Source organism: Panulirus ornatus, chromosome 12, assembly GCF_036320965.1.
Source record: "Panulirus ornatus isolate Po-2019 chromosome 12, ASM3632096v1, whole genome shotgun sequence".
Classification (NCBI taxonomy): domain Eukaryota; kingdom Metazoa; phylum Arthropoda; class Malacostraca; order Decapoda; family Palinuridae; genus Panulirus; species Panulirus ornatus.
In genome coordinates this window covers 29,079,254-29,105,165 of record NC_092235.1, presented here as the reverse complement: position 1 = coordinate 29,105,165, position 25,912 = coordinate 29,079,254, and the positions used below count along the sequence as shown (strand labels likewise).

The window sequence follows — 25,912 nt, the reverse complement described above, 5'->3', positions numbered from 1 at the left end:
ATTATAATCATGCAGTTCTGTGCTATTCTGTTTTCTCTTACCCGTTGTTTCACTCTCTTCCTCCAAAGTCTTTTTGGTAATTAGGCAATTCATTCTTACTGACTGCCCAAGGTGTTCATAACTGTGCATTGTTAGGTGTTGTTTCATATGTACAATATTCAAAGCATTATAGAATAATTGCAATAGCTGTAATGCTTTGAATGTTGGCAAGACGAAGTGACACCTTCGGATGTGCATTCATGAACACCTTTAACAGTCAGTATGAACGAAAAGCCTAATTACCAAATCTCCCTTCTCACTAACATGGATTCACACTCGTGACAATTACCACCCAATGTCGACAGTGAAGTCCTCTGTATTTGTCAGTAGCTCATCAACCATTGATATTTGAATACTGGAGTCTCTCCTGTTCTACAGGAACAGATCCACAGTAAGTAAGAATGAGGATTGACAGAGTTATTGTGCTTTTAGATAAGCATATTTGGTTTACGGCAGAACTGTTAGTCATTTTGAAAATGTGTTTTAACATCAGGATATTTAATTATGAACTATAGAGTTTTAAACTCACCTAGTAAATGATGCCTCTGCTGAATTTATATGTCGCATTTCAATGTATTTAAGATAAGGTAGGATTGTTAGTTATTACCAATATTTCTTTATTCCTTCATGTTATTCATGTTGTGCTATTATGATGTGAAATAGTAGGTCAAGAAGTACATCCACGAAATCAGTTTAGGAAAACTGAGGAGTGAGTGTTCAATGTCTTCAGTTTGGATGATGCATTTTAGGCATAAGGGGTTGTGTGATAATTTGAATTGATATTTGTAATGTTAGAGAAGTGGTTGGTGGCCAGAACACACACAAGAAACTAATTCTTACTTGCCTGAGGAGTGTAATTTCAGACTAGTGTATGTATGGTGGAGTGGTTTAAGTCTGAATGTGTACATATTTTGTAAATGTCAAAGGGGTTCTGTGAGTGCACACTGCCAAAGTATGAAGCAGGAGTATTTTTACATGTACTTAGGGGTTGGTGGTTGGGTATGAAGTGTTCTGAAGTGCATGATCATTGTCTAAATTACATGTCCTACAACAGGTGGTAGAAAGATAACCTTAGAATATATACTATTATGTTTTATATATTTCTAAAGCACATATATACACTTGTCTCAAGCATGGAATACCTTTGCTAATACTCACCTATTAGGTTCACTCAACAGGATGACTGTTATGGTGGCAGTGGAGGAAGTGGAAGAGTCACGAAGACTCTTATCAGCTAAGAGCCAAGAAGACTTTTGATTGGTCAGGACCCTGGCTACTGCTACTCCCCCACCTGGTGCAATGACCTTCACCTGCTGGCCAGGTGAGAGCTGGTCACTGCGATATGGTAGGTAGGGACGCCCACTACTAGCTCCTGTTACAAAAAGTATACTTTTCCTATTTCACCTTCATTATATTTTTGATATGGTTAGGGATCCAGCACAAAGTCAGTCCGGTGGCATATCTAGGGTATGGCAGGTAGGGCAGGTGCCCTGAGCGCCACTTGAAGGAGAGCGCCACTCAACAGGTTTTTTGTTTGGCATATGCTACCCATTGACATTTTAATGGTTTGGTTTTGTGAAATAAAAAGAAACTCACCTACTTTTCGATTACAGTAATATTTTGCTACTATCAGTTGCATTACCGCTTCTACATTACAATTTTGATCAAATAAGTCTTTTAACTTAAGTCTTTAAGAGTTTATATAAATTTAAGTTTGGCCTAACTCTTCAACAGTTTATAATTACACTGTATATATTTTTATATACATCCACTCTATATACATTTTTAATCAAGCCAGGGGCACAATTTCAGTGATTGCCATAGGCGCTATTTCCCCTGCATACGCCCCTGAGTCAGTCATATCCATAAGACTGAGATAATGTCACGCAGAATGGGCATGAAGTGAAGAGAAGGAAATGAAAGGAGAAAAGCTAAAGTAGTAAGCAGTGATGCTCAGGCACAGGAATGAAGCTTGTCAGTGCACTGGATGGATATAGTGATAGTTTAATAATATTTAATCTTGAACATCAATTACACAGTGGATTAGGTTAGTCTTAAAACCATATGATACATCATGTATAAGATCCAGTCATAAGTGACCATAACAAAATACTTCAATAAATCTTGTTTGAGTTTGCAAGTAGGTACAACTGCCACTTCTAATATGAATTACTGGAAAAATAGCTATTATAGAACCATGTGAAGAGGAAATTTGTGCTTAGGACAATAGGGTCAAGACTGTGGGCATGTAATGAACTATTGGGATAAAACTAAGGACATAACTAGAACTATTGGGTTAAGACTATGGGCCTGCCCAGAACTATTGGGTAAAAAATATGGACATGTCAAGAACTATTGGGTCAAGACTAGGGGCATGTGTAGAACTATTGGGTCAAGACTATGGGCATACCCAGAACTTTTGGGTCAAGACTATGGGCATGTCGAGAACTATTGGATCAAAACTATGGGCATACCAAGAACCATTGGGTCAAGACTATGGGCATGTCTAGAACTATTGGGTCAAGACTATGGTTATGTCTAGAACTATTGGGTCAAGACTATGGGCATTTCTAGAACTATTAGGTCGAATGCATAGGTTTGAATCCTTGTTGCAGCAGTCAATCCACAATCAACCTAGCTGTTCATCCACCCCAAGGGATTGGTTGATAGAATGGGCACCTGGCTCAGGCTAGGGTGTTTGCTTTGAAGATTGTATGAGAAATACTTCGAAAAACAGATGGATTTGTATGTAGCATTTATGGATCTGGAGAAGACATATGATAGGGTTGATAGAGATGCTTTGTGGAAGTCTTCAGAATATTTGGTGTAGGAGGTAAGCTGCTAGAAGCAGTGAAAAGTTTTCACCAAGGATGTAAGGCATGTGTTTGAGTAGGAATAGAGGAGAGTGATGAGTTCCCAGTGATGGCCAATCTGTGGCAGGTGTGTGTGATGTCCCCATAGTTGTTTATTTTGTTTATGGATGGGGTAGTTATGGAGGTAAATGCAAGAGCTTTGTAGAGATTGGTGAGTATACAGTCTGTTGGGGATGAGAGGGCATGGGAAGGGAGTCAGTTGTTGTTTGCTGATGATACAGCATTAGTGGCTGATTCAAGTGAGAAACTGCTGAAGTTGGTGACTAAGTTTGGAAAAAGTGTGTGAAAGGAGAAAGTTGAAAGTAAATATGAAAGGAGCAAGGTTATTAGATTCAGTAGGGTTGAGGAACAAGTTAACTGGGTTTTAAGATTGAATGGAGAAAAATTGGAGGAAATGAAGTTTTAGATATCAGGGAGTGGATTTTGCAGCAACTGGAACCATCAAAGTGGAACTGAGTCACAGAGTGGGGGAGGGGGCCAAGATTCTGGGAGCAATGAAGAATGTGTGGAAGGAGAGAACATTATCTCGGAGAGTCAGATCGGTATGTTTGAAGGAATAGTAGTTCCAACAATATTATGTGGCTGCGAGGCATGGGCTATAGATAGGGTTGTACAGGGGAGGGTGGATGTGTTGGAAATGAAATGTTTAAGGACAGTATGTAGTGTGAGGTGGCTTGATTAAGTAATGAAAGGGTATGAGAGATGTGTGGAAATAAAAGGAGTGTGGTTGAAAGTGCAAAAGAGGGTTTGGACATATGGAGAGAATAAGTGAGGAAAGGTTGACAGAGAGGATATATGTGTCAGAAGTGGAGGGAACAAGAAGTGGGAGACCAAACTGGAGGTTGAAGGATGGTGTGAAAAGGATTTTGAGCAATTGGGACCTGAACATACAGGGGTTGAGAGGCGTGCAGGGAATAAGAGTGAATTGGAATGATGTGGTATATCGGGGTCGACATGCTGTCATTGGACTGGACTGGGTCATCTGAAATGTTTGGGGTAAGCTATGGAAGGATCTGTGAGGCCTGGATAGGAAGCTTTGGTTTCAGTGCATTACACATGACAGCTAGAGACTGAATGTGAATGAATTTGGCCTTTTTTTGTCTGTTTTCCTGGTGCTACTTTGCTGAAGCAGGGGGTAGAGATGCAGTTTTCTATGTGATGGGTAGGCATGGCAGCATATGGAACCTTTGTAGTGCAAGCAAGTCATAGGGTAGGTGGGGGGTTTAAGGTTATTGCAGCACTGAAGAATGTGTAGAAAGAGAGCTTGTTATCTGGGATGGCAAAAATGGGTATATTGAAGGTATAGTAGTCCACTGATATTATATGAATGTGAGGAATGGGCTCTAGTTAAGTCTGTGTGAAGGAGAGTGGATGTATTGGAAATGAAATGTAAGGTGAGGTGGTTTGACTAAGTAATGAAGGAGTATTTGAGAACAAGGAGAATGGGGAGACCAAATTGAAGATGGAAGGGTGGAGCAAAAAAGATTTTGAGTAATTAGGGTTTGAACATGCTGAGTGTGAAAGTCATGCATGGGATAGAGTGAACTGGAGTGATGTGTCCAGGGGTTGATGTACTGTCAGTGAACTGAACCAGGGCATGTGAAGCATTTGGGGTAAACAGTGGAAAGGTCTGTGGGGCCTAGTTATAGATAGGGAGGTGTGGTTTCAGTGCATTGTATATGAAAGCCAGAGAATGGATGTGAACGTATGTGGCCATTCCTCATCTGTTCCTGGCACTACATTGTTATCATGGGAAATGGCCATGAAGTATGAAAAAAAATATTTATTGAGAAGCTTTAATGTAATACTTGTAATGTGAAACAAACCTAAACTAGCAGAATCAGTTTCACTACGCCAAGCACTGAAGCCTCCATGATGGGAGCGTGTTCTCCTTCGCTGTTTATGTCGCTTCCTCTGTTGAACATCCCAGCCTGTTGACAAGTTCATGGATTTTAATGATAAGAAACTCGAACTACTGATAACATTATTAACAACTATGACAGTATCTGAAGCAATTGATATGAATGTGGAATCTTATAACAACAGTAAAATCATCATAGTATAAGAGTGGAGAACTCGGTGGAGAGTTTATGTTACATACAAATTTTACTGCTTCTCTTGTGTTTCTAACAATTTTTTTTTAATTCACACATCCTTTACCACTTCTGAAACCACACTGTATGTATGAATGGGAACATCAGTGAAGTGGGCAAGGGGGGAAGTGATAAGATGTAGTGAGGAAGTGAGAAGGAGATGGAATGAGTATTTTGAAGGTTTGTTGAATGTGTTTGATGAGTAGCAGATGTAGGGTATTTTGGTCATGTTGGCATGCTAAGTGAGAGAGTCAGGGAGAGTGGTTTGGTGAAGAAAGAAGTGGTGGTGAAAGCCTTGCGGATGATGAAATCCAGTAAGGTGCCGGGTTTGGATGGTATTGGAGTTGAATTTATTAAGAAATGGGGTGTTTGTGTTGTTGATTGGTTGGTAAGGATATTCAGTGTATGTATGAATCATGGTGAAGTGCCTGAGGATTGGCAAAATGCATGTATAGTGCCATTGTACAAAGGCAAAGGGGATAAGGGTGATTGTTCAAACTACAGAGGCATAAGTTTGTTGAGTATTCCTGGAAATTTGTATAGGATGGTATTGATTGAGAGGGTGAAGGCATGGACAGAGCTTCAGACTGGGAAGGAGCATTGTGGTTTTTAGAAGTGGTAGAGGATGTGTGGATCAGGTGTTTGCTTTGAAGATGTGTGTAAGAAATACTTGGAGAAACAGATGGATCTGTATGTGACATTTATGGACCTGGAGAAGGCATATGACAGGGTGGATAGAGATGCTTTGTGGAGGGTCTTAAGAGTATACGATGTGGGAGGTAAGTTGCTAGAAGCAGTGAAAAGTTTTTATCGAGGTTGTAAGGCATGTGTACAAGTAGGCATGTGATTTGTTCCCAGTGAAGGTCTGTCTGTGGTAGGGGTGTATGATGTCCCCATGTTTGTTTAGCTTGTTTATGGATGGGGTGGTTAGGGAGGTAAATGCAAGAGTTTTGGAGAGAGGGGTGAGTATGTAGTCTGTTGGGGATGAGAGGGCCTGGGAAGTGAGTCAGTTGTTGTTCCCCAATTATACAGCACTGGTGGCTGATTTGAGTGAGAAATTGCCGAAGTCTGTGACTGAGTTTGAAAAAGTTTGTGAAAGGAGAAAGTTGAGAGTAATTGTGAATAAGAGCAAGGTTATTACGATGTGATTTTGAATGGAGAACAATTGGAGGAAGCGAAGTGTTTTAGATATCTGAGAATGGACTTAGCAGCAAATGGAACCATAGAAGTGGAATTGAGTCATAGGGTGGGGGAGGGGGTGAAGGTTCTGGGAGTAATGAAGACTGTGTGGAGAGAGAGAACATTATCTCGAAGAGCAAAAATGGGCATGTTTGAAGGAATAGTAGTTCCAAAAATATTATAAGGTTGTGAGGCTTGGGCTATAGATAGGGTTGTGTGGAGGAGGGTGGATGTGTTGGAAATAAAATATTTGAGGATGATATGTGGTGTGAGGTGGTTTGATCGAGTAAGTAATGAAAGGGTAAGAGAGATGTATAGTAATAAAAAGGGTGTGGTTGAGAGAGCAGAAGAGGGTGTGTTGAAATTGCTTGGACACTTGGAGAGAATAAGTAAGCAGAAACTGACAAAGAGGATATATGTGTCAGGGTTGGAGGGAACAAGGAGAAGCAGGAGACCAAATTGGAGGTGTAAGGCTGGAGTGAAAAAGACTTTTAGCGATCAGGGCCTGAACATCCAGGAGGGTGAGAGGCATGCAAGTGAATTGGAATTATGTGCTATCAATGGACTGACCCAGGGAATGTGAAATGTGTGGGAAAAACCATGGAAAGGTCTGTGGGGCTTGGATGTGGATAGGGAGTTGTGGTTTCGGTGCATTACACATGACAGCTGGAGACTGAGTGTAAATGAATGTGGCCTTTTTTGTCCGTTTTCCTGGCACTACCTCGCTGATGCAGGGAATGGCGATGCTGTTTCCTGTGTAGCAGGGTGGCGCCAGGTATGGATGAAGGCAAGCAAGTATGAATATGTACATGTGTATATATATGTATATGGCTGTGTATGTATATGTGTATATGTTGATATGAATATTCATGTATATGTACATGTATGAGCGTGTATGTATATGTCTGTATGAGTGGATGGGCCTTTATCTGTTTCCTAGCACTACTTCACTGATGCAGGATTTAGCATTTAAGTATGATAGATAAATGAATGTGTATATATATATATATATATATATATATATATATATATATATATTTTTTTTTGCTTTGTCGCTGTCTCCCGTGTTTGCGAGGTAGCGCAAGGAAACAGACGAAAGAAATGGCCCAACCCACCCCCATACACATGTATATACATACGTCCACACACGCAAATATACATACCTACACAGCTTTCCATGGTTTTCCATGGTTTACCCCAGACGCTTCACATGCCTTGATTCAATCCACTGACAGCACGTCAACCCCGGTATACCACATCGCTCCAATTCACTCTATTCCTTGCCCTCCTTTCACCCTCCTGCATGTTCAGGCCCCGATCACACAAAATCTTTTTCACTCCACCTTTCCATATATATATATATATATATATATATATATATATATATATATATATATATATATATATATATATATATCTTTTCTTTCTTTCTTTTATACTATTCGCCATTTCCCGCATTAGCGAGGTAGTGTTAAGAACAGAGGACTGGGCCTTTGAGAGAATATCCTCACGTGGCCCCCTTCTCTGTTCCTTCTTTTGGAAAATTAAAAAAAATGAGAGGGGAGGATTTCCAGCCCCCCGCTCCCATATATATATATATATATATATATATATATATATATATATATATATATATATATATATATATATACATATATATATATATATATATATATTTTTGCTTTGTCGCTGTCTCCCATGTTTGCGAGGTAGCGCAAGGAAACAGACGAAAGAAATGGCCCAACCCACCCCCATACACATGTATATACATACACGTCCACACGCGCAAATATACATACCTACATAGCTTTCCATGGTTTACCCCAGATGCTTCACATGCCCTGATTCAATCCACTGACAGCACGTCAACCCCGGTATACCACATCGATCCAATTCACTCTATTCCTTGCCCTCCTTTCACCCTCCTGCATATTCAGGCCCGGATCACAGAAAATCTTTATCACTCCATCTTTCCACCTCCAATTTGGTCTCCCACTTCTCCTCGTTCCCTCCACCTCCAACACATATATCCTCTTGGTCAATCTTTCCTCACTCATTCTCTCCATGTGCCCAAACCATTTCAAAACACCCTTTTCTGCTCTCTCAACCACGCTCTTTTTATTTCCACACATCTCTCTTACCCTTACGTTACTTACTCGATCAAACCACCTCACACCACACATTGTCCTCAAACATCTCATTTCCAGCACATCCATCCTCCTGCGCACAACTCTATCCATAGCCCACGCCTCGCAACCATACAACATTGTTGGAACTACTATTCCTTCAAACATACCCATTTTTGCTTTCCAGGATAATGTTCTCGACTTCCATACATTTTTCAAGGCTCCCAAAATTTTCGCCCCCTCCCCCACCCTATGATCCACTTCCGCTTCCATGGTTCCATCCGCTGACAGATCCACTCCCAGATATCTAAAACACTTCACTTCCTCCAGTTTTTCACCATTCAAACTCACCTCCCAATTGACTTGACCCTCAACCCTACTGTACCTAATAACCTTGCTCTTATTCACATTTACTCTTAACTTTCTTCTTCCACACACTTTACCAAACTCCGTCACCAGCTTCTGCAGTTTCTCACATGAATCCGCCACCAGCGCTGTATCATCAGCGAACAACAACTGACTCACTTCCCAAGCTCTCTCATCCCCAACAGACTTCATACTTGCCCCTCTTTCCAAGACTCTTGCATTTACCTCCCTAACAACCCCATGGAGACATCACACACCCCTGCCGCAAACCTACATTCACTGAGAACCAATCACTTTCCTCTCTTCCTACACGTACACATGCCTTACATCCTCGATAAAAACTTTTCACTGCTTCTAACAACTTGCCTCCCACACCATATATTCTTAATACCTTCCACAGAGCATCTCTATCAACTCTATCATATGCCTTCTCCAGATCCATAAATGCTACATACAAATCCATTTGCTTTTCTAAGTATTTCTCACATACATTCTTCAAAGCAAACACCTGATCCACACATCCTCTACCACTTCTGAAACCACACTGCTCTTCCCCAATCTGATGCTCTGTACATGCCTTGTACATGCTTTGTCGCTGTCTCCCGTGTTTGCGAGGTAGCGCAAGGAAACAGACGAAAGAAATGGCCCAACCCACCCCCATACACATGTATATACATACGTCCACACACGCAAATATACATACCTACACAGCTTTCCATGGTTTTCCATGGTTTACCCCAGACGCTTCACATGCCTTGATTCAATCCACTGACAGCACGTCAACCCCGGTATACCACATCGCTCCAATTCACTCTATTCCTTGCCCTCCTTTCACCCTCCTGCATGTTCAGGCCCCGATCACACAAAATCTTTTTCACTCCACCTTTCCATATATATATATATATATATATATATATATATATATATATATATATATATATATATATATCTTTTCTTTCTTTCTTTTATACTATTCGCCATTTCCCGCATTAGCGAGGTAGTGTTAAGAACAGAGGACTGGGCCTTTGAGAGAATATCCTCACGTGGCCCCCTTCTCTGTTCCTTCTTTTGGAAAATTAAAAAAAATGAGAGGGGAGGATTTCCAGCCCCCCGCTCCCATATATATATATATATATATATATATATATATATATATATATATATATATATATATATATATACATATATATATATATATATATATATATATATATATATATATATATATTTTTGCTTTGTCGCTGTCTCCCATGTTTGCGAGGTAGCGCAAGGAAACAGACGAAAGAAATGGCCCAACCCACCCCCATACACATGTATATACATACACGTCCACACGCGCAAATATACATACCTACATAGCTTTCCATGGTTTACCCCAGATGCTTCACATGCCCTGATTCAATCCACTGACAGCACGTCAACCCTGGTATACCACATCGATCCAATTCACTCTATTCCTTGCCCTCCTTTCACCCTCCTGCATATTCAGGCCTGGATCACAGAAAATCTTTATCACTCCATCTTTCCACCTCCAATTTGGTCTCCCACTTCTCCTCGTTCCCTCCACCTCCAACACATATATCCTCTTGGTCAATCTTTCCTCACTCATTCTCTCCATGTGCCCAAACCATTTCAAAACACCCTTTTCTGCTCTCTCAACCACGCTCTTTTTATTTCCACACATCTCTCTTACCCTTACGTTACTTACTCGATCAAACCACCTCACACCACACATTGTCCTCAAACATCTCATTTCCAGCACATCCATCCTCCTGCGCACAACTCTATCCATAGCCCACGCCTCACAACCATACAACATTGTTTGAACCACTATTCCTTCAAACATACCCATTTTTGCTTTCCCAGATAATGTTCTCGACTTCCACACATTCTTCAAGGCTCCCAGGATTTTCGCCCCCTCCCCCACCCTATGATCCACTTCCGCTTCCATGGTTCCATCCGCTGCCAGATCCACTCCCAGATATCTAAAACACTTTACTTCCTCCAGTTTTTCTCCATTCAAACTTACCTCCCAGTTGACTTGACCCTCAACCCTACTGTACCTAATAACCTTGCTCTTATTCACATTTACTCTTAACTTTCTTCTTCCACACACTTAACCAAACTCAGTCACCAGCTTGTGCTGTTTCTCACATGAATCAGCCACCAGCGCTGTATCATCAGCGAACAACAACTGACTCACTTCCCAAGCTCTCTCATCCCCATCAGACTTCATACTTGCCCCTCTTTCCAAAATTATATATATATATATATATATATATATATATATATATATATATATATATATATATATATATATATATATATTTTTTTTATTTTTTTATTATACTTTGTCGCTGTCTCCCGCGTTTGCGAGGTAGCGCAAGGAAACAGACGAAAGAAATGGCCCAACCCCCCCCCCATACACATGTATATACATACGTCCACACACGCAAATATACATACCTACACAGCTTTCCATGGTTTACCCCAGACGCTTCACATGCCCTGCTTCAATCCACTGACAGCACGTCAACCCTGGTATACCACATCGCTCCAATTCACTCTATTCCTTGCCCTCCTTTCACCCTCCTGCATGTTCAGGCCCCGATCACACAAAATCTTTTTCACTGCATCTTTCCACCTCCAATTTGGTCTCCCTCTTCTCCTTGTTCCCTCCACCTCCGACACATATATCCTCTTGGTCAATCTTTCCTCACTCATCCTCTCCATGTGCCCAAACCACTTCAAAACACCCTCTTCTGCTCTCTCAACCACGCTCTTTTTATTTACACACATCTCTCTTACCCTTACGTTACTCACTCGATCAAACCACCTCACACCACACATTGTCCTCAAACATCTCATTTCCAGCACATCCATCCTCCTGCGCACAACTCTATCCATAGCCCACGCCTCACAACCATACAACATTGTTGGAACCACTATTCCTTCAAACATACCCATTTTTGCTTTCCGAGATAATGTTCTCGACTTCCACACATTCTTCAAGGCCCCCAGGATTTTCGCCCCCTCCCCCCCCCTATGATCCACTTCCGCTTCCATGGTTCCATCCGCTGCCAGATCCACTCCCAGATATCTAAAACACTTCACTTCCTCCAGTTTTTCTCCATTCAAACTCACCTCCCAATTGACTTGACCCTCAACCCTACTGTACCTAATAACCTTGCTCTTATTCACATATATATATATATATATATATATATATATATATATATATATATATATATTTTATTTTATATTTATTTTGCTTTGTCGCTGTCTCCCGCGTTTGCGAAGTAGCGTAAGGAAACAGACGAAAGAAATGGCCCAACCCACCCCCATACACAATGTATATACATACATGTCCACACACGCAAATATACATACCTATACATCTCAATGTACACATATATATACGCACACAGACACACACATATATACCCATGCACACAATTCACACTGTCTGCCTTTATTCATTCCCATCGCCACCTCACCACACTTGGAATACCATCCCCCTCCCCCCTCATGTGTGCGAGGTAGCACTAGGAAAAGACAACAAAGGCCCCATTCGTTCACACTCAGTCTCTAGCTGTCGTGCAATAATGCCCGAAACCACAGCTCCCTTTCCACATCCAGGCCCCACACAACTTTCCATGGTTTACCCCAGACGCTTCACATGCCCTGATTCAATCCACTGACAGCATGTCAACCCCGGTATACCACATCGATCCAATTCACTCTATTCCTTGCCCTCCTTTTACCCTCCTGCATGTTCAGGCCCCGATCACACAAAATCTTTTTCACTCCATCTTTCCACCTCCAATTTGGTCTCCCACTTCTCCTCGTTCCCTCCACCTCCGACACATATATCCTCTTGGTCAATCTTTCCTCACTCATTCTCTCCATGTGACCAAACCATTTCAAAACACCCTCTTCTGCTCTCTCAACCACGCTCTTTTTATTTCCACACATCTCTCTTACCCTTACGTTACTTACTCGATCAAACCACCTCACACCACACATTGTCCTCAAACATCTCATTTCCAGCACATCCACCCTCCTGCGCACAACTCTATCCATAGCCCACGCCTCGCAACCATACAACATTGTTGGAACCACTATTCCTTCAAACATACCCATTTTTGCTTTCCGAGGTAATGTTCTCGACTTCCACACATTCTTCAAGGCTCCCAGGATTTTCGCCCCCTCCCCCACCCTATGATTCACTTCCGCTTCCATGGTTCCATCCGCTGCCAGATCCACTCCCAGATATCTAAAACACTTTACTTCCCTCCAGTTTTTCTCCATTCAAACTTACCTCCCAATTGACTTGACCCTCAACCCTACTGTACCTAATAACCTTGCTCTTATTCACATTTACTCTTAACTTTCTTCTTTCACACACTTTACCAAACTCAGTCACCAGCTTGTGCAGTTTCTCACATGAATCAGCCACCAGTGCTGTATCATCAGCGAACAACAACTGACTCACTTCCCAAGCTCCCTCATCCACAAAAGACTTCATACTTGCCCCTCTTTCCAAAACTCTTACATATATATATATATATATATATATATATATATATATATATATATATATATATATATATATTTTTTTTTCATACTATTCGCCATTTCCCGCATTAGCGAGGTAGCGTTAAGAACAGAGGACTGGGCCTTTGAGGGAATATCCTCACCTGGCCCCCTTCTCTGTTCCTTCTTTTGGAAAATTAAAAAAAAACGAGAGGGGAGGATTTCCAGCCACCCGCTCCCTCCCCTTTTAGTCGCCTTCTACGACACGCAGGGAATACGTGGGAAGTATTCTTTCTCCCCTATCCCCAGGGATAAATATATATATATATATATATATATATATATATATATATATATATATATATATATATATATATATATCTCACATGAATCAGCCACCAGCGCTGTATCATCAGCGAACAACAACTGACTCACTTCCCAAGCTCTCTCATCCACAACAGACTTCATACTTGCCCCTCTTTCCAAAACTCTTGCATTCACCTCCCTAACAACCCCATCCATAAACAAATTAACCAACCATGGAGACATCACACACCCCTGCCGCAAACCTACATTCACTGAGAACCAATCACTTTCCTCTCTTCCTACACGTACACATGCCTTACATCCTCGATAAAAACTTTTCACTGCTTCTAACAACTTGCCTCCCACACCATATATTCTTAATACCTTCCACAGAGCTTCTCTATCAACTCTATCATATGCCTTCTCCAGATCCATAAATGCTACATACAAATCCATTTGCTTTTCTAAGTATTTCTCACATACATTCTTCAAAGCAAACACCTGATCCACACATCCTCTACCACTTCTGAAACCACACTGCTCTTCCCCAATCTGATGCTATGTACATGCCTTCACCCTCTCAATCAATAACCTCCCATATAATTTACCAGGAATACTCAACAAACTTATACCTCTGAAATTTGAGCACTCACTCTTATCCCCTTTGCCTTTGTACAATGGCACTATGCACACATTCTGCCAATCCTCAGGCACCTCACCATGAGTCATACATACATTGAATAACCTTACCAACCAGTCAGTAATACAGTCACCCCCTTTTTTAATAAATTCCACTGCAATACCATCCAAACCTGCTGCCTTGCCAGCTTTCATCTTCCGCAAAGCTTTTACTACCTCTTCTCTGTTTACCAAATCATTTTCCCCTTCTGCTGGTGACTGAGATTGGTAAAGTGTGTGAAAGAAGAAAGTTAAGAGTAAATGTGAATAAGAGCAAGGTTATTAGGTACAGTAGGGTTGAGGGTCAAGTCAATTGGGAGGTAAGTTTGAATGGAGAAAAACTGGAGGAAGTAAAGTGTTTTAGATATCTGGGAGTGGATCTGGCAGCGGATGGAACCATGGAAGCGGAAGTGGATCATAGGGTGGGGGAGGGGGCGAAAATCCTGGGAGCCTTGAAGAATGTGTGGAAGTCGAGAACATTATCTCGGAGAGCAAAAATGGGTATGTTTGAAGGAATAGTGGTCCCAACAATGTTGTATGGTTGCGAGGCGTGGGCTATGGATAGAGTTGTGCGCAAGAGGATGGATGTGCTGGAAATGAGATGTTTGAGGACAATGTGTGGTGTGAGGTGGTTTGATCGAGTAAGTAACGTAAAGGTAAGAGAGATGTGTGGAAATAAAAAGAGCGTGGTTGAGAGAGCAGAAGAGGGTGTTTTGAAATGGTTTGGGCACATGAAGAGAATGAGTGAGGAAAGATTGACCAAGAGGGTATATGTGTCAGAGGTGGAGGGAACAAGGAGAAGTGGGAGACCAAATTGGAGGTGTAAAGATGGAGTGAAAAAGATTTTGTGTGATCGGGGCCTGAACATGCAGGAGGGTGAAAGGAGGGCAAGGAATAGAGTGAATTGGATCGATGTGGTATACCGGGGTTGACGTGCTGTCAGTGGATTGAATCAGGGCATGTGAAGCGTCTGGGGTAAACCATGGAAAGCTGTGTAGGTATGTATATTTGCGTGTGTGGACATATGTATATACATGTGTATGGGGGTGGGTTGGGCCATTTCTTTCGTCTGTTTCCTTGCGCTACCTCGCAAACACGGGAGACAGCGACAAAGCAAAAAAATATATATATATATATATATATATATATATATATATATATATATATATATATATATAGGAATAAATAAAGGCAGACTATGAATTATGTACATGTGTATATATGCATATGTCTGTGTGTGTATATATATGTGTACATTGAGATGTATAGGTATGTATATTTGCGTGTGTGGACGTGCATGTATATACATGTGTATGTGGGTGGATTGGGCCATTCTTTCGTCTGTTTCCTTGTGCTACCTCGCTAACGCGGGAGACAGCGACAAAGCAAAATAAATAAAAAAATAGAAATATTTTATTTATTATACTTGATCACCATTTTCCATGTCAGCAAGGTAGCGCCAGGAAACAGTTTCCACAAAAGGGTCCTGGTTTTATCAAGGACCAATCCGAAGGTCTTACAGCCCAAGGCTGCCCTGCTACCAGTAGGAGGGAAATAAAGACTCCTTTGGAGTTAGAGGTTGTTGAAAAGAATGTACTCCTAGTGATACACAGTATGTATGGGAGATTTACATATACAGAGCATCATACTTGGTAGAAACAGTGGGGTTTCAGGAATGGTAGAGGATGTGTGGATCAGGCTTAAAGAATATATGTGAAAAATACTTAGAGAAGTACTAGGATTTGTTTGTGGCATTTATGGATCTGGAGAAAACAAATGATAGGGTTGATAGATGCCTTGTGGAAGGTTTTATTATTGTATGCTTTAATTTTAATTTGTTTATGGATGTTTAATTTGCTTATTAATGGGTTAGTGAGGGAAGTAAGTGCAAAGGTGTTACAGAGAGGGATGAGTAGGTAGCCTGAAAGGGGTGAGGGGGGCCTGAGAAGAAAGTCATTTGTTGTTTGCTGATGACGAGGCACTGATAGATTTGAGTGAGGAACTGCAGAATTTTGTGTCTGTGTTTGGGAGAGTGTGTGAAAGGAGGAAGCAGAGAGTAAATGAGAAAAGAAGCAAGGTTATTAATTAGTTTTAGTAAGGCAGAGGGTCTGGTTAGTTTGTGTCTGAGTTTGGGAGAGAGTGTGAAAGGAGGAAGCAGAGAGTAAATGTGAAAAGAAGCAAGGTTATTAATTAGATTTAGCAAGGCAGAGGGTCTGGTTAGTTAGGATGTTGGGATGTGAGTTTAAAAGGAGAAAAATTGGAGGAAGTGGAGTGTTTTTAGATACCTTAGAGTGGGCATGGCAGCAAATAAAATCATGCAAGCAGAAGTTAGTTATAGGATGGGTGAGGGCATAAAGATTCAGGTAGCTTTGAGGAACATGTGGAATGAGAGTTTATCTGGGAAGGCAAAAATGGGTTTATTTGAAAGTATAGTAGTCCCAACTATGTAGTAAATCATGTCTGAGCTGTAAACAGTTTATTGAACATTCCTTTATACATATATTCCAATGCCATTCTGATATTAACCAGTGCAGTGCAGCCCATGCATATAAGATTCAGAATATATAAGGTGGATAAAGAGTGGAAGTATAATTTACAGACTATACTATGGGGTTGAAGGTACTGAGTATCAGTGTACAGTGTACTAGTTATGCATGTCATGTGCAGGGTGTGGGTCACAAACTATGGCATTGTAAAAGCTGTGGGCATGGGGTATGGATTATATTTATGCAGTATAAATCATGGGTGTGGGGAGCAGATTGTGTATGTTGAGTACACCACATCGGTACAATGTACTGACCCTTGATATGAGGTAAGATTGTGGGTTAGAGCTACAGGCTACAGGTGTGGGGTGTAAGGTACAGACTTGAGGTAAGGGGTACACACTGGGCATTAGATTTCTGCTGTGGGTTCACGTGATGTACAGACCTTGGCTATGGTGTATAGACCATGAGTATGGGGTTCTGACTGCAGTGTGAGCTTCAGATTATGGCCATTAAATACAGACCATAGATTCAGTCTAAACAATCACCACTGATTCAACATTGTCTGTAGGTATCAGGTACAGAAGGGTACAAACCATGGGTAGGGGGATGCACACTGTAGACATGGGGATCAAGGGGTGTGGTGGTGATGTGCTCAGCTTCATCAATAAGGGAGTCAGTGGAACCACCGCTGTCACTCTCATTGCCCCAATATTTCCCCCTCACCCTAGTACCATTGCCACTGCAAATATGACAAGATGTTAGTACAAGTGAGAGATGGAAAGGATGAAGTACCTATCTAAGATGAGATTTAGCCAGATTGGCAGGGTTAGTGCGAAGCACTCACCACACATTGTGCTGGACATATTAGACTATTTTTTTTTAGGAAGATTGTGCTGGACATATTAGACTATTTTTTTTAAGGAAGAGAAACCAGGATTACCAACATCTTTGAAAGGAAGATGAGGAAGGAATGGTAGAGTGCAAGCTAGATGGGCCAAACTCTTGATATTGGCCATAAGTTTCTATTGCAACAAGGTTAGAAAAAAATCAAAGAACTGAGCTTTACTGGCTGAAAAGTAAAGAAAAAAATATACCACTGCTTTGTTCAGTGCATTGATTATCACAGGAGATATGACCATGCTTTTGACAGTTGTCAGAGAAGGCTAAACTATGTGATTAATGGTAGTGGAAGAGACCTCACTGCCAGGAGGTAGATCAAGCATATATAGATACATGTACACCTCTTTTAGGAATTACATTATGCAAATATGGGATCTTGAATCCCAAAGGCCGGCAAGAGGGCGAAACACCTAATTCCCTCAGGTAGACTAGTTATTCTGCTACTCATTTCCAACAGCAACTTCCAAGGCACAATATGTCCTCAGACCAATCAAACATGGGTGAAACATGAGATGTGTGCAAGACAGATTACATGTGGGACTAACATAGGTAAGCTGGCATTCGAGACTAATAAAGGTAGGGTGAAAGAGTAGATGAAGGTGATGCAAGAGACTACTGCAGGTAGACAGGAAGACATATTCAGGCAGAGAAAGAAGACTAATGTGAACAAGGTTACATAAAAGTACTGCAAGCAAGATGAAATGAGACAGTTGCAGGTAGGGTCACTCAAGGAACTAGCATGGACTGGTTGATGGGACTAGTAAAGGATGAATGATATAGGTAATTACTGCAGGTACAGTAGCTACTCACCTGCCCACCATCAAGTCCACAGCAGAGTGGGCGTGTGTGAGTCGTGTGTGTGTGTTGGCGCTGGGTGTAGGGCAGCTGGGTCCTGGGTGGGTGAACGCAGCAGTGTTGTACAGGTCAGGTAAACTGGAAGTTCCACGTACTCCACCTCCACCACCACCTCCTGTCCACCACATGAATCAGTTGAAGATTTCTCATGAATTTAGTCTCATACACATATTCACATTCAAATATATATATCCCCGCTCCCTCCCCTTTTAGTCGCCTTCTACGACACGCAGGGAATACGTGGGAAGTATTCTTAATCCCCTATCCCCAGGGATATATATATATATATATATATATATATATATATATATATATATATATATATATATATATATATATCCCTGGGGATAGGGGAGAAAGAATACTTCCCACATGTTCCCTGCATGTCGTAGAAGGTGACTAAAAGGGGAGGGAGCGGGGGGCTGGAAATCCTCTCCTCTCATCATTTTTTTTTTTTTTAATTTTCCAAAAGAAGGAACAGAGAAGGGGGCCAGGTGAGGATATTCCCTCAAAGGCCCAGTCCTCTGTTCTTAACGCTACCTCGCTGATGTGGGAAATGGCGAATGGTTTGAAAGAAAGAATATATATATATATATATATATATATATATATATATATATATATATATATATATATATATATTTTTTTTTTTTTTTTTTTTTTTTTATACTTTGTCGCTGTCTCCCGCGTTTGCGAGGTAGCGCAAGGAAACAGACGAAAGAAATGGCCCAACCCCCCCCCCCATACACATGTACATACACACGTCCACACACGCAAATATACATACCTACACAGCTTTCCATGGTTTACCCCAGACGCTTCACATGCCTTGCTTCAATCCACTGACAGCACGTCAACCCCTGTATACCACATGACTCCAATTCACTCTATTTCTTGCCCTCCTTTCACCCTCCTGCATGTTCAGGCCCCGATCACACAAAATCTTTTTCACTCCATCTTTCCACCTCCAATTTGGTCTCCCTCTTCTCCTCGTTCCCTCCACCTCCGACACATATATCCTCTTGGTCAATCTCTCCTCACTCATTCTCTCCATGTGCCCAAACCATTTCAAAACACCCTCTTCTGCTCTCTCAACCACGCTCTTTTTATTTCCACACATCTCTCTTACCCTTACGTTACTTACTCGATCAAACCACCTCACACCACACATTGTCCTCAAACATCTCATTTCCAGCACATCCATCCTCCTGCGCACAACTCTATCCATAGCCCACGCCTCGCAACCATACAACATTGTTGGAACCACTATTCCTTCAAACATACCCATTTTTGCTTTCCGAGATAATGTTCTCGACTTCCACACATTCTTCAAGGCTCCCAAAATTTTCGCCCCCTCCCCCACCCTATGATCCACTTCCGCTTCCATGGTTCCATCCGCTGCCAGATCCACTCCAGATATCTAAAACACTTCACTTCCTCCAGTTTTTCCTGGAAAAGAAAGGTAAGAGTAAGTGTGAATAAGGCAAGGTTATTAAGTACAGTAGGGTTGAGGGTCAAGTCAATTGGGAGTGAGTTTGAATGGAGAAAAACTGGAGGAAGTAAAGTGTTTTAGATATCTGGAGTGGATCTGGCAGCGGATGGAACCATGGAAGCGGAAGTGGATCATAGGGTGGGGGAGGGGGCGAAAATTCTGGGGCCTTGAAGAATGTGTGGAAGTCGAGAACATTATCTCGAAGAGCAAAAATGGGTATGTTTGAAGGAATAGTGGTTCCAACAATGTTGTATGGTTGCGAGGCGTGGGCTATGGATAGAGTTGTGCGCAAGAGGATGGATGTGCTGGAAATGAGATGTTTGAGGACAATGTTGTGGTGTGAGGTGGTTTGATCGAGTAAGTAACGTAAAGGTAAGAGAGATGTGTGGAAATAAAAAGAGCGTGGTAGAGAAAGCAGAAGAGGGTGTTTTGAAATGGTTTGGGCACATGGAGAGAATGAGTGAGGAAAGATTGACCAAGAGGATATATGTGTCAGAGGTGGAGGAACAAGGAGAAGTGGGAGACCAAATTGGAGTGTAAAGATGGAGTGAAAAAGATTTTGTGTGATCGGGGCCTGAACATGCAGGAGGGTGAAAGGAGGGCAAGGAATAGAGTGAATTGGATCGATGTGGTATACCGGGTTGACGTGCTGTCAGTGGATTGAATCAGGGCATGTGAAGCGTCTGGGGTAAACCATGGAAAGCTGTGTAGGTATGTATATTTGCGTGTGTGGACATATGTATATACATGTGTATGGGGGTGGGTTGGGCCATTTCTTTCGTCTGTTTCCTTGCGCTACCTCGCAAACGCGGGAGACAGCGACAAAGCAAAAAAATATATATATATATATATATATATATATATATATATATATATATATATATATATATATATATATATATATAGGAATAAATAAAGGCAGACTATGAATTATGTACATGTGTATATATGCATATGTCTGTGTGTGTATATATATGTGTACATTGAGATGTATAGGTATGTATATTTGCGTGTGTGGACGTGCATGTATATACATGTGTATATGGGTGGATTGGGCCATTCTTTCGTCTGTTTCCTTGTGCTACCTCGCTAACGCGGGAGACAGCGACAAAGCAAAATAAATAAAAAAATAGAAATATTTTATTTATTATACTTGATCACCATTTTCCATGTCAGCAAGGTAGCGCCAGGAAACAGTTTCCACAAAAGGGTCCTGGTTTTATCAAGGACCAATCCGAAGGTCTTACAGCCCAAGGCTGCCCTGCTACCAGTAGGAGGGAAATAAAGACTCCTTTGGAGTTAGAGGTTGTTGAAAAGAATGTACTCCTAGTGATACACAGTATGTATGGGAGATTTACATATACAGAGCATCATACTTGGTAGAAACAGTGGGGTTTCAGGAATGGTAGAGGATGTGTGGATCAGGCTTAAAGAATATATGTGAAAAATACTTAGAGAAGTACTAGGATTTGTTTGTGGCATTTATGGATCTGGAGAAAACAAATGATAGGGTTGATAGATGCCTTGTGGAAGGTTTTATTATTGTATGCTTTAATTTTAATTTGTTTATGGATGTTTAATTTGCTTATTAATGGGTTAGTGAGGGAAGTAAGTGCAAAGGTGTTACAGAGAGGGATGAGTAGGTAGCCTGAAAGGGGTGAGGGGGGCCTGAGAAGAAAGTCATTTGTTGTTTGCTGATGACGAGGCACTGATAGATTTGAGTGAGGAACTGCAGAATTTTGTGTCTGTGTTTGGGAGAGTGTGTGAAAGGAGGAAGCAGAGAGTAAATGAGAAAAGAAGCAAGGTTATTAATTAGTGTTAGTAAGGCAGAGGGTCTGGTTAGTTTGTGTCTGAGTTTGGGAGAGAGTGTGAAAGGAGGAAGCAGAGAGTAAATGTGAAAAGAAGCAAGGTTATTAATTAGATTTAGCAAGGCAGAGGGTCTGGTTAGTTAGGATGTTGGGATGTGAGTTTAAAAGGAGAAAAATTGGAGGAAGTGGAGTGTTTTTAGATACCTTAGAGTGGGCATGGCAGCAAATAAAATCATGCAAGCAGAAGTTAGTTATAGGATGGGTGAGGGCATAAAGATTCAGGTAGCTTTGAGGAACATGTGGAATGAGAGTTTATCTGGGAAGGCAAAAATGGGTTTATTTGAAAGTATAGTAGTCCCAACTATGTAGTAAATCATGTCTGAGCTGTAAACAGTTTATTGAACATTCCTTTATACATATATTCCAATGCCATTCTGATATTAACCAGTGCAGTGCAGCCCATGCATATAAGATTCAGAATATATAAGGTGGATAAAGAGTGGAAGTATAATTTACAGACTATACTATGGGGTTGAAGGTACTGAGTATCAGTGTACAGTGTACTAGTTATGCATGTCATGTGCAGGGTGTGGGTCACAAACTATGGCATTGTAAAAGCTGTGGGCATGGGGTATGGATTATATTTATGCAGTATAAATCATGGGTGTGGGGAGCAGATTGTGTATGTTGAGTACACCACATCGGTACAATGTACTGACCCTTGATATGAGGTAAGATTGTGGGTTAGAGCTACAGGCTACAGGTGTGGGGTGTAAGGTACAGACTTGAGGTAAGGGGTACACACTGGGCATTAGATTTCTGCTGTGGGTTCACGTGATGTACAGACCTTGGCTATGGTGTATAGACCATGAGTATGGGGTTCTGACTGCAGTGTGAGCTTCAGATTATGGCCATTAAATACAGACCATAGATTCAGTCTAAACAATCACCACTGATTCAACATTGTCTGTAGGTATCAGGTACAGAAGGGTACAAACCATGGGTAGGGGGATGCACACTGTAGACATGGGGATCAAGGGGTGTGGTGGTGATGTGCTCAGCTTCATCAATAAGGGAGTCAGTGGAACCACCGCTGTCACTCTCATTGCCCCAATATTTCCCCCTCACCCTAGTACCATTGCCACTGCAAATATGACAAGATGTTAGTACAAGTGAGAGATGGAAAGGATGAAGTACCTATCTAAGATGAGATTTAGCCAGATTGGCAGGGTTAGTGCGAAGCACTCACCACACATTGTGCTGGACATATTAGACTATTTTTTTTTAGGAAGATTGTGCTGGACATATTAGACTATTTTTTTTAAGGAAGAGAAACCAGGATTACCAACATCTTTGAAAGGAAGATGAGGAAGGAATGGTAGAGTGCAAGCTAGATGGGCCAAACTCTTGATATTGGCCATAAGTTTCTATTGCAACAAGGTTAGAAAAAAATCAAAGAACTGAGCTTTACTGGCTGAAAAGTAAAGAAAAAAATATACCACTGCTTTGTTCAGTTCATTGATTATCACAGGAGATATGACCATGCTTTTGACAGTTGTCAGAGAAGGCTAAACTATGTGATTAATGGTAGTGGAAGAGACCTCACTGCCAGGAGGTAGATCAAGCATATATAGATACATGTACACCTCTTTTAGGAATTACATTATGCAAATATGGGATCTTGAATCCCAAAGGCCGGCAAGAGGGCGAAACACCTAACTCCCTCAGGTAGACTAGTTATTCTGCTACTCATTTCCAACAGCAACTTCCAAGGCACAATATGTCCTCAGACCAATCAAACATGGGTGAAACATGAGATGTGTGCAAGACAGATTACATGTGGGACTAACATAGGTAAGCTGGCATTCGAGACTAATAAAGGTAGGGTGAAAGAGTAGATGAAGGTGATGCAAGAGACTACTGCAGGTAGACAGGAAGACATATTCAGGCAGAGAAAGAAGACTAATGTGAACAAGGTTACATAAAAGTACTGCAAGCAAGATGAAATGAGACAGTTGCAGGTAGGGTCACTCAAGGAACTAGCATGGACTGGTTGATGGGACTAGTAAAGGATGAATGATATAGGTAATTACTGCAGGTACAGTAGCTACTCACCTGCCCACCATCAAGTCCACAGCAGAGTGGGCGTGTGTGAGTCGTGTGTGTGTGTTGGCGCTGGGTGTAGGGCAGCTGGGTCCTGGGTGGGTGAACGCAGCAGTGTTGTACAGGTCAGGTAAACTGGAAGTTCCACGTACTCCACCTCCACCACCACCTCCTGTCCACCACATGAATCAGTTGAAGATTTCTCATGAATTTAGTCTCATACACATATTCACATTCAAATATATATATTTTTCTTTTAAACTATTCGCCATTTCCCGCGTTAGCGAGGTAGCATTAAGAACAGAGGACTGGGCCTTTGAGGGAATACCCTCACCTGGCCCAATTCTCTGTTCCTTCTTTTGGAAAAAAAAAAAACGAGAGGGGAGGATTTCCAGCCCCCCGCTCCCTCCCCTTTTAGTCGCCTTCTACGACACGCAGGGAATACGTGGGAAGTATTCTTAATCCCCTATCCCCAGGGATATATATATATATATATATATATATATATATATATATATATATATATATATATATATATATATCCCTGGGGATAGGGGAGAAAGAATACTTCCCACATGTTCCCTGCATGTCGTAGAAGGTGACTAAAAGGGGAGGGAGCGGGGGGCTGGAAATCCTCTCCTCTCATCATTTTTTTTTTTTTTAATTTTCCAAAAGAAGGAACAGAGAAGGGGGCCAGGTGAGGATATTCCCTCAAAGGCCCAGTCCTCTGTTCTTAACGCTACCTCGCTGATGTGGGAAATGGCGAATGGTTTGAAAGAAAGAATATATATATATATATATATATATATATATATATATATATATATATATATATATATATATATTTTTTTTTTTTTTTTTTTTTTTTTATACTTTGTCGCTGTCTCCCGCGTTTGCGAGGTAGCGCAAGGAAACAGACGAAAGAAATGGCCCAACCCCCCCCCCCATACACATGTACATACACACGTCCACACACGCAAATATACATACCTACACAGCTTTCCATGGTTTACCCCAGACGCTTCACATGCCTTGCTTCAATCCACTGACAGCACGTCAACCCCTGTATACCACATGACTCCAATTCACTCTATTTCTTGCCCTCCTTTCACCCTCCTGCATGTTCAGGCCCCGATCACACAAAATCTTTTTCACTCCATCTTTCCACCTCCAATTTGGTCTCCCTCTTCTCCTCGTTCCCTCCACCTCCGACACATATATCCTCTTGGTCAATCTTTCCTCACTCATTCTCTCCATGTGCCCAAACCACTTCAAAACACCCTCTTCTGCTCTCTCAACCATGCTCTTTTTATTTCCACACATCTCTCTTACCCTTCCGTTACTCACTCGATCAAACCACCTCACACCACACATTGTCCTCAAACATCTCATTTCCAGCACATCCATCCTCCTGCGCACAACTCTATCCATAGCCCACGCCTCGCAACCATACAACATTGTCGGAACCACTATTCCCTCAAACATACCCATTTTTGCTTTCCGAGATAATGTCCTCGACTTCCACACATTCTTCAAGGCCCCCAGAATTTTCGCCCCCTCCCCCACCCTATGATCCACTTCCGCTTCCATGGTTCCATCCGCTGCCAGATCCACTCCCAGATATCTAAAACACTTCACTTCCTCCAGTTTTTCTGGAAGAAGAAAGGTAAGAGTAAGTGTGAATAAGAGCAAGGTTATTAAGTACAGTAGGGTTGAGGGTCAAGTCAATTGGGAGGTGAGTTTGAATGGAGAAAAACTGGAGGAAGTGAAGTGTTTTAGATATCTGGGAGTGGATCTGGCAGCGGATGGAACCATGGAAGCGGAAGTGGATCATAGGGTGGGGGAGGGGGCGAAAATTCTGGGGGCCTTGAAGAATGTGTGGAAGTCGAGGACATTATCTCGGAAAGCAAAAATGGGTATGTTTGAGGGAATAGTGGTTCCGACAATGTTGTATGGTTGCGAGGCGTGGGCTATGGATAGAGTTGTGCGCAGGAGGATGGATGTGCTGGAAATGAGATGTTTGAGGACAATGTGTGGTGTGAGGTGGTTTGATCGAGTGAGTAACGGAAGGG

General features: G+C 41.7%; 1 protein-coding gene across 1 annotated transcript in view; it reads right to left on the bottom strand.

The window, feature by feature from the left end:
- LOC139752243 (uncharacterized) overlaps window positions 1–25,912 on the bottom strand; it is a 68,718-nt gene that overhangs the window by 3,306 nt on the left and 39,500 nt on the right. The window contains exons 6-9 of the mRNA XM_071668277.1: window positions 23,853–24,012; window positions 22,736–22,881; window positions 4,739–4,843; window positions 1,198–1,411 (exon numbers count right to left, since the gene is read on the bottom strand). Coding sequence (XP_071524378.1) covers window positions 1,198–1,411; window positions 4,739–4,843; window positions 22,736–22,881; window positions 23,853–24,012 — 625 coding nt within the window. The remainder of the gene's footprint in view (window positions 1–1,197; window positions 1,412–4,738; window positions 4,844–22,735; window positions 22,882–23,852; window positions 24,013–25,912) is intronic.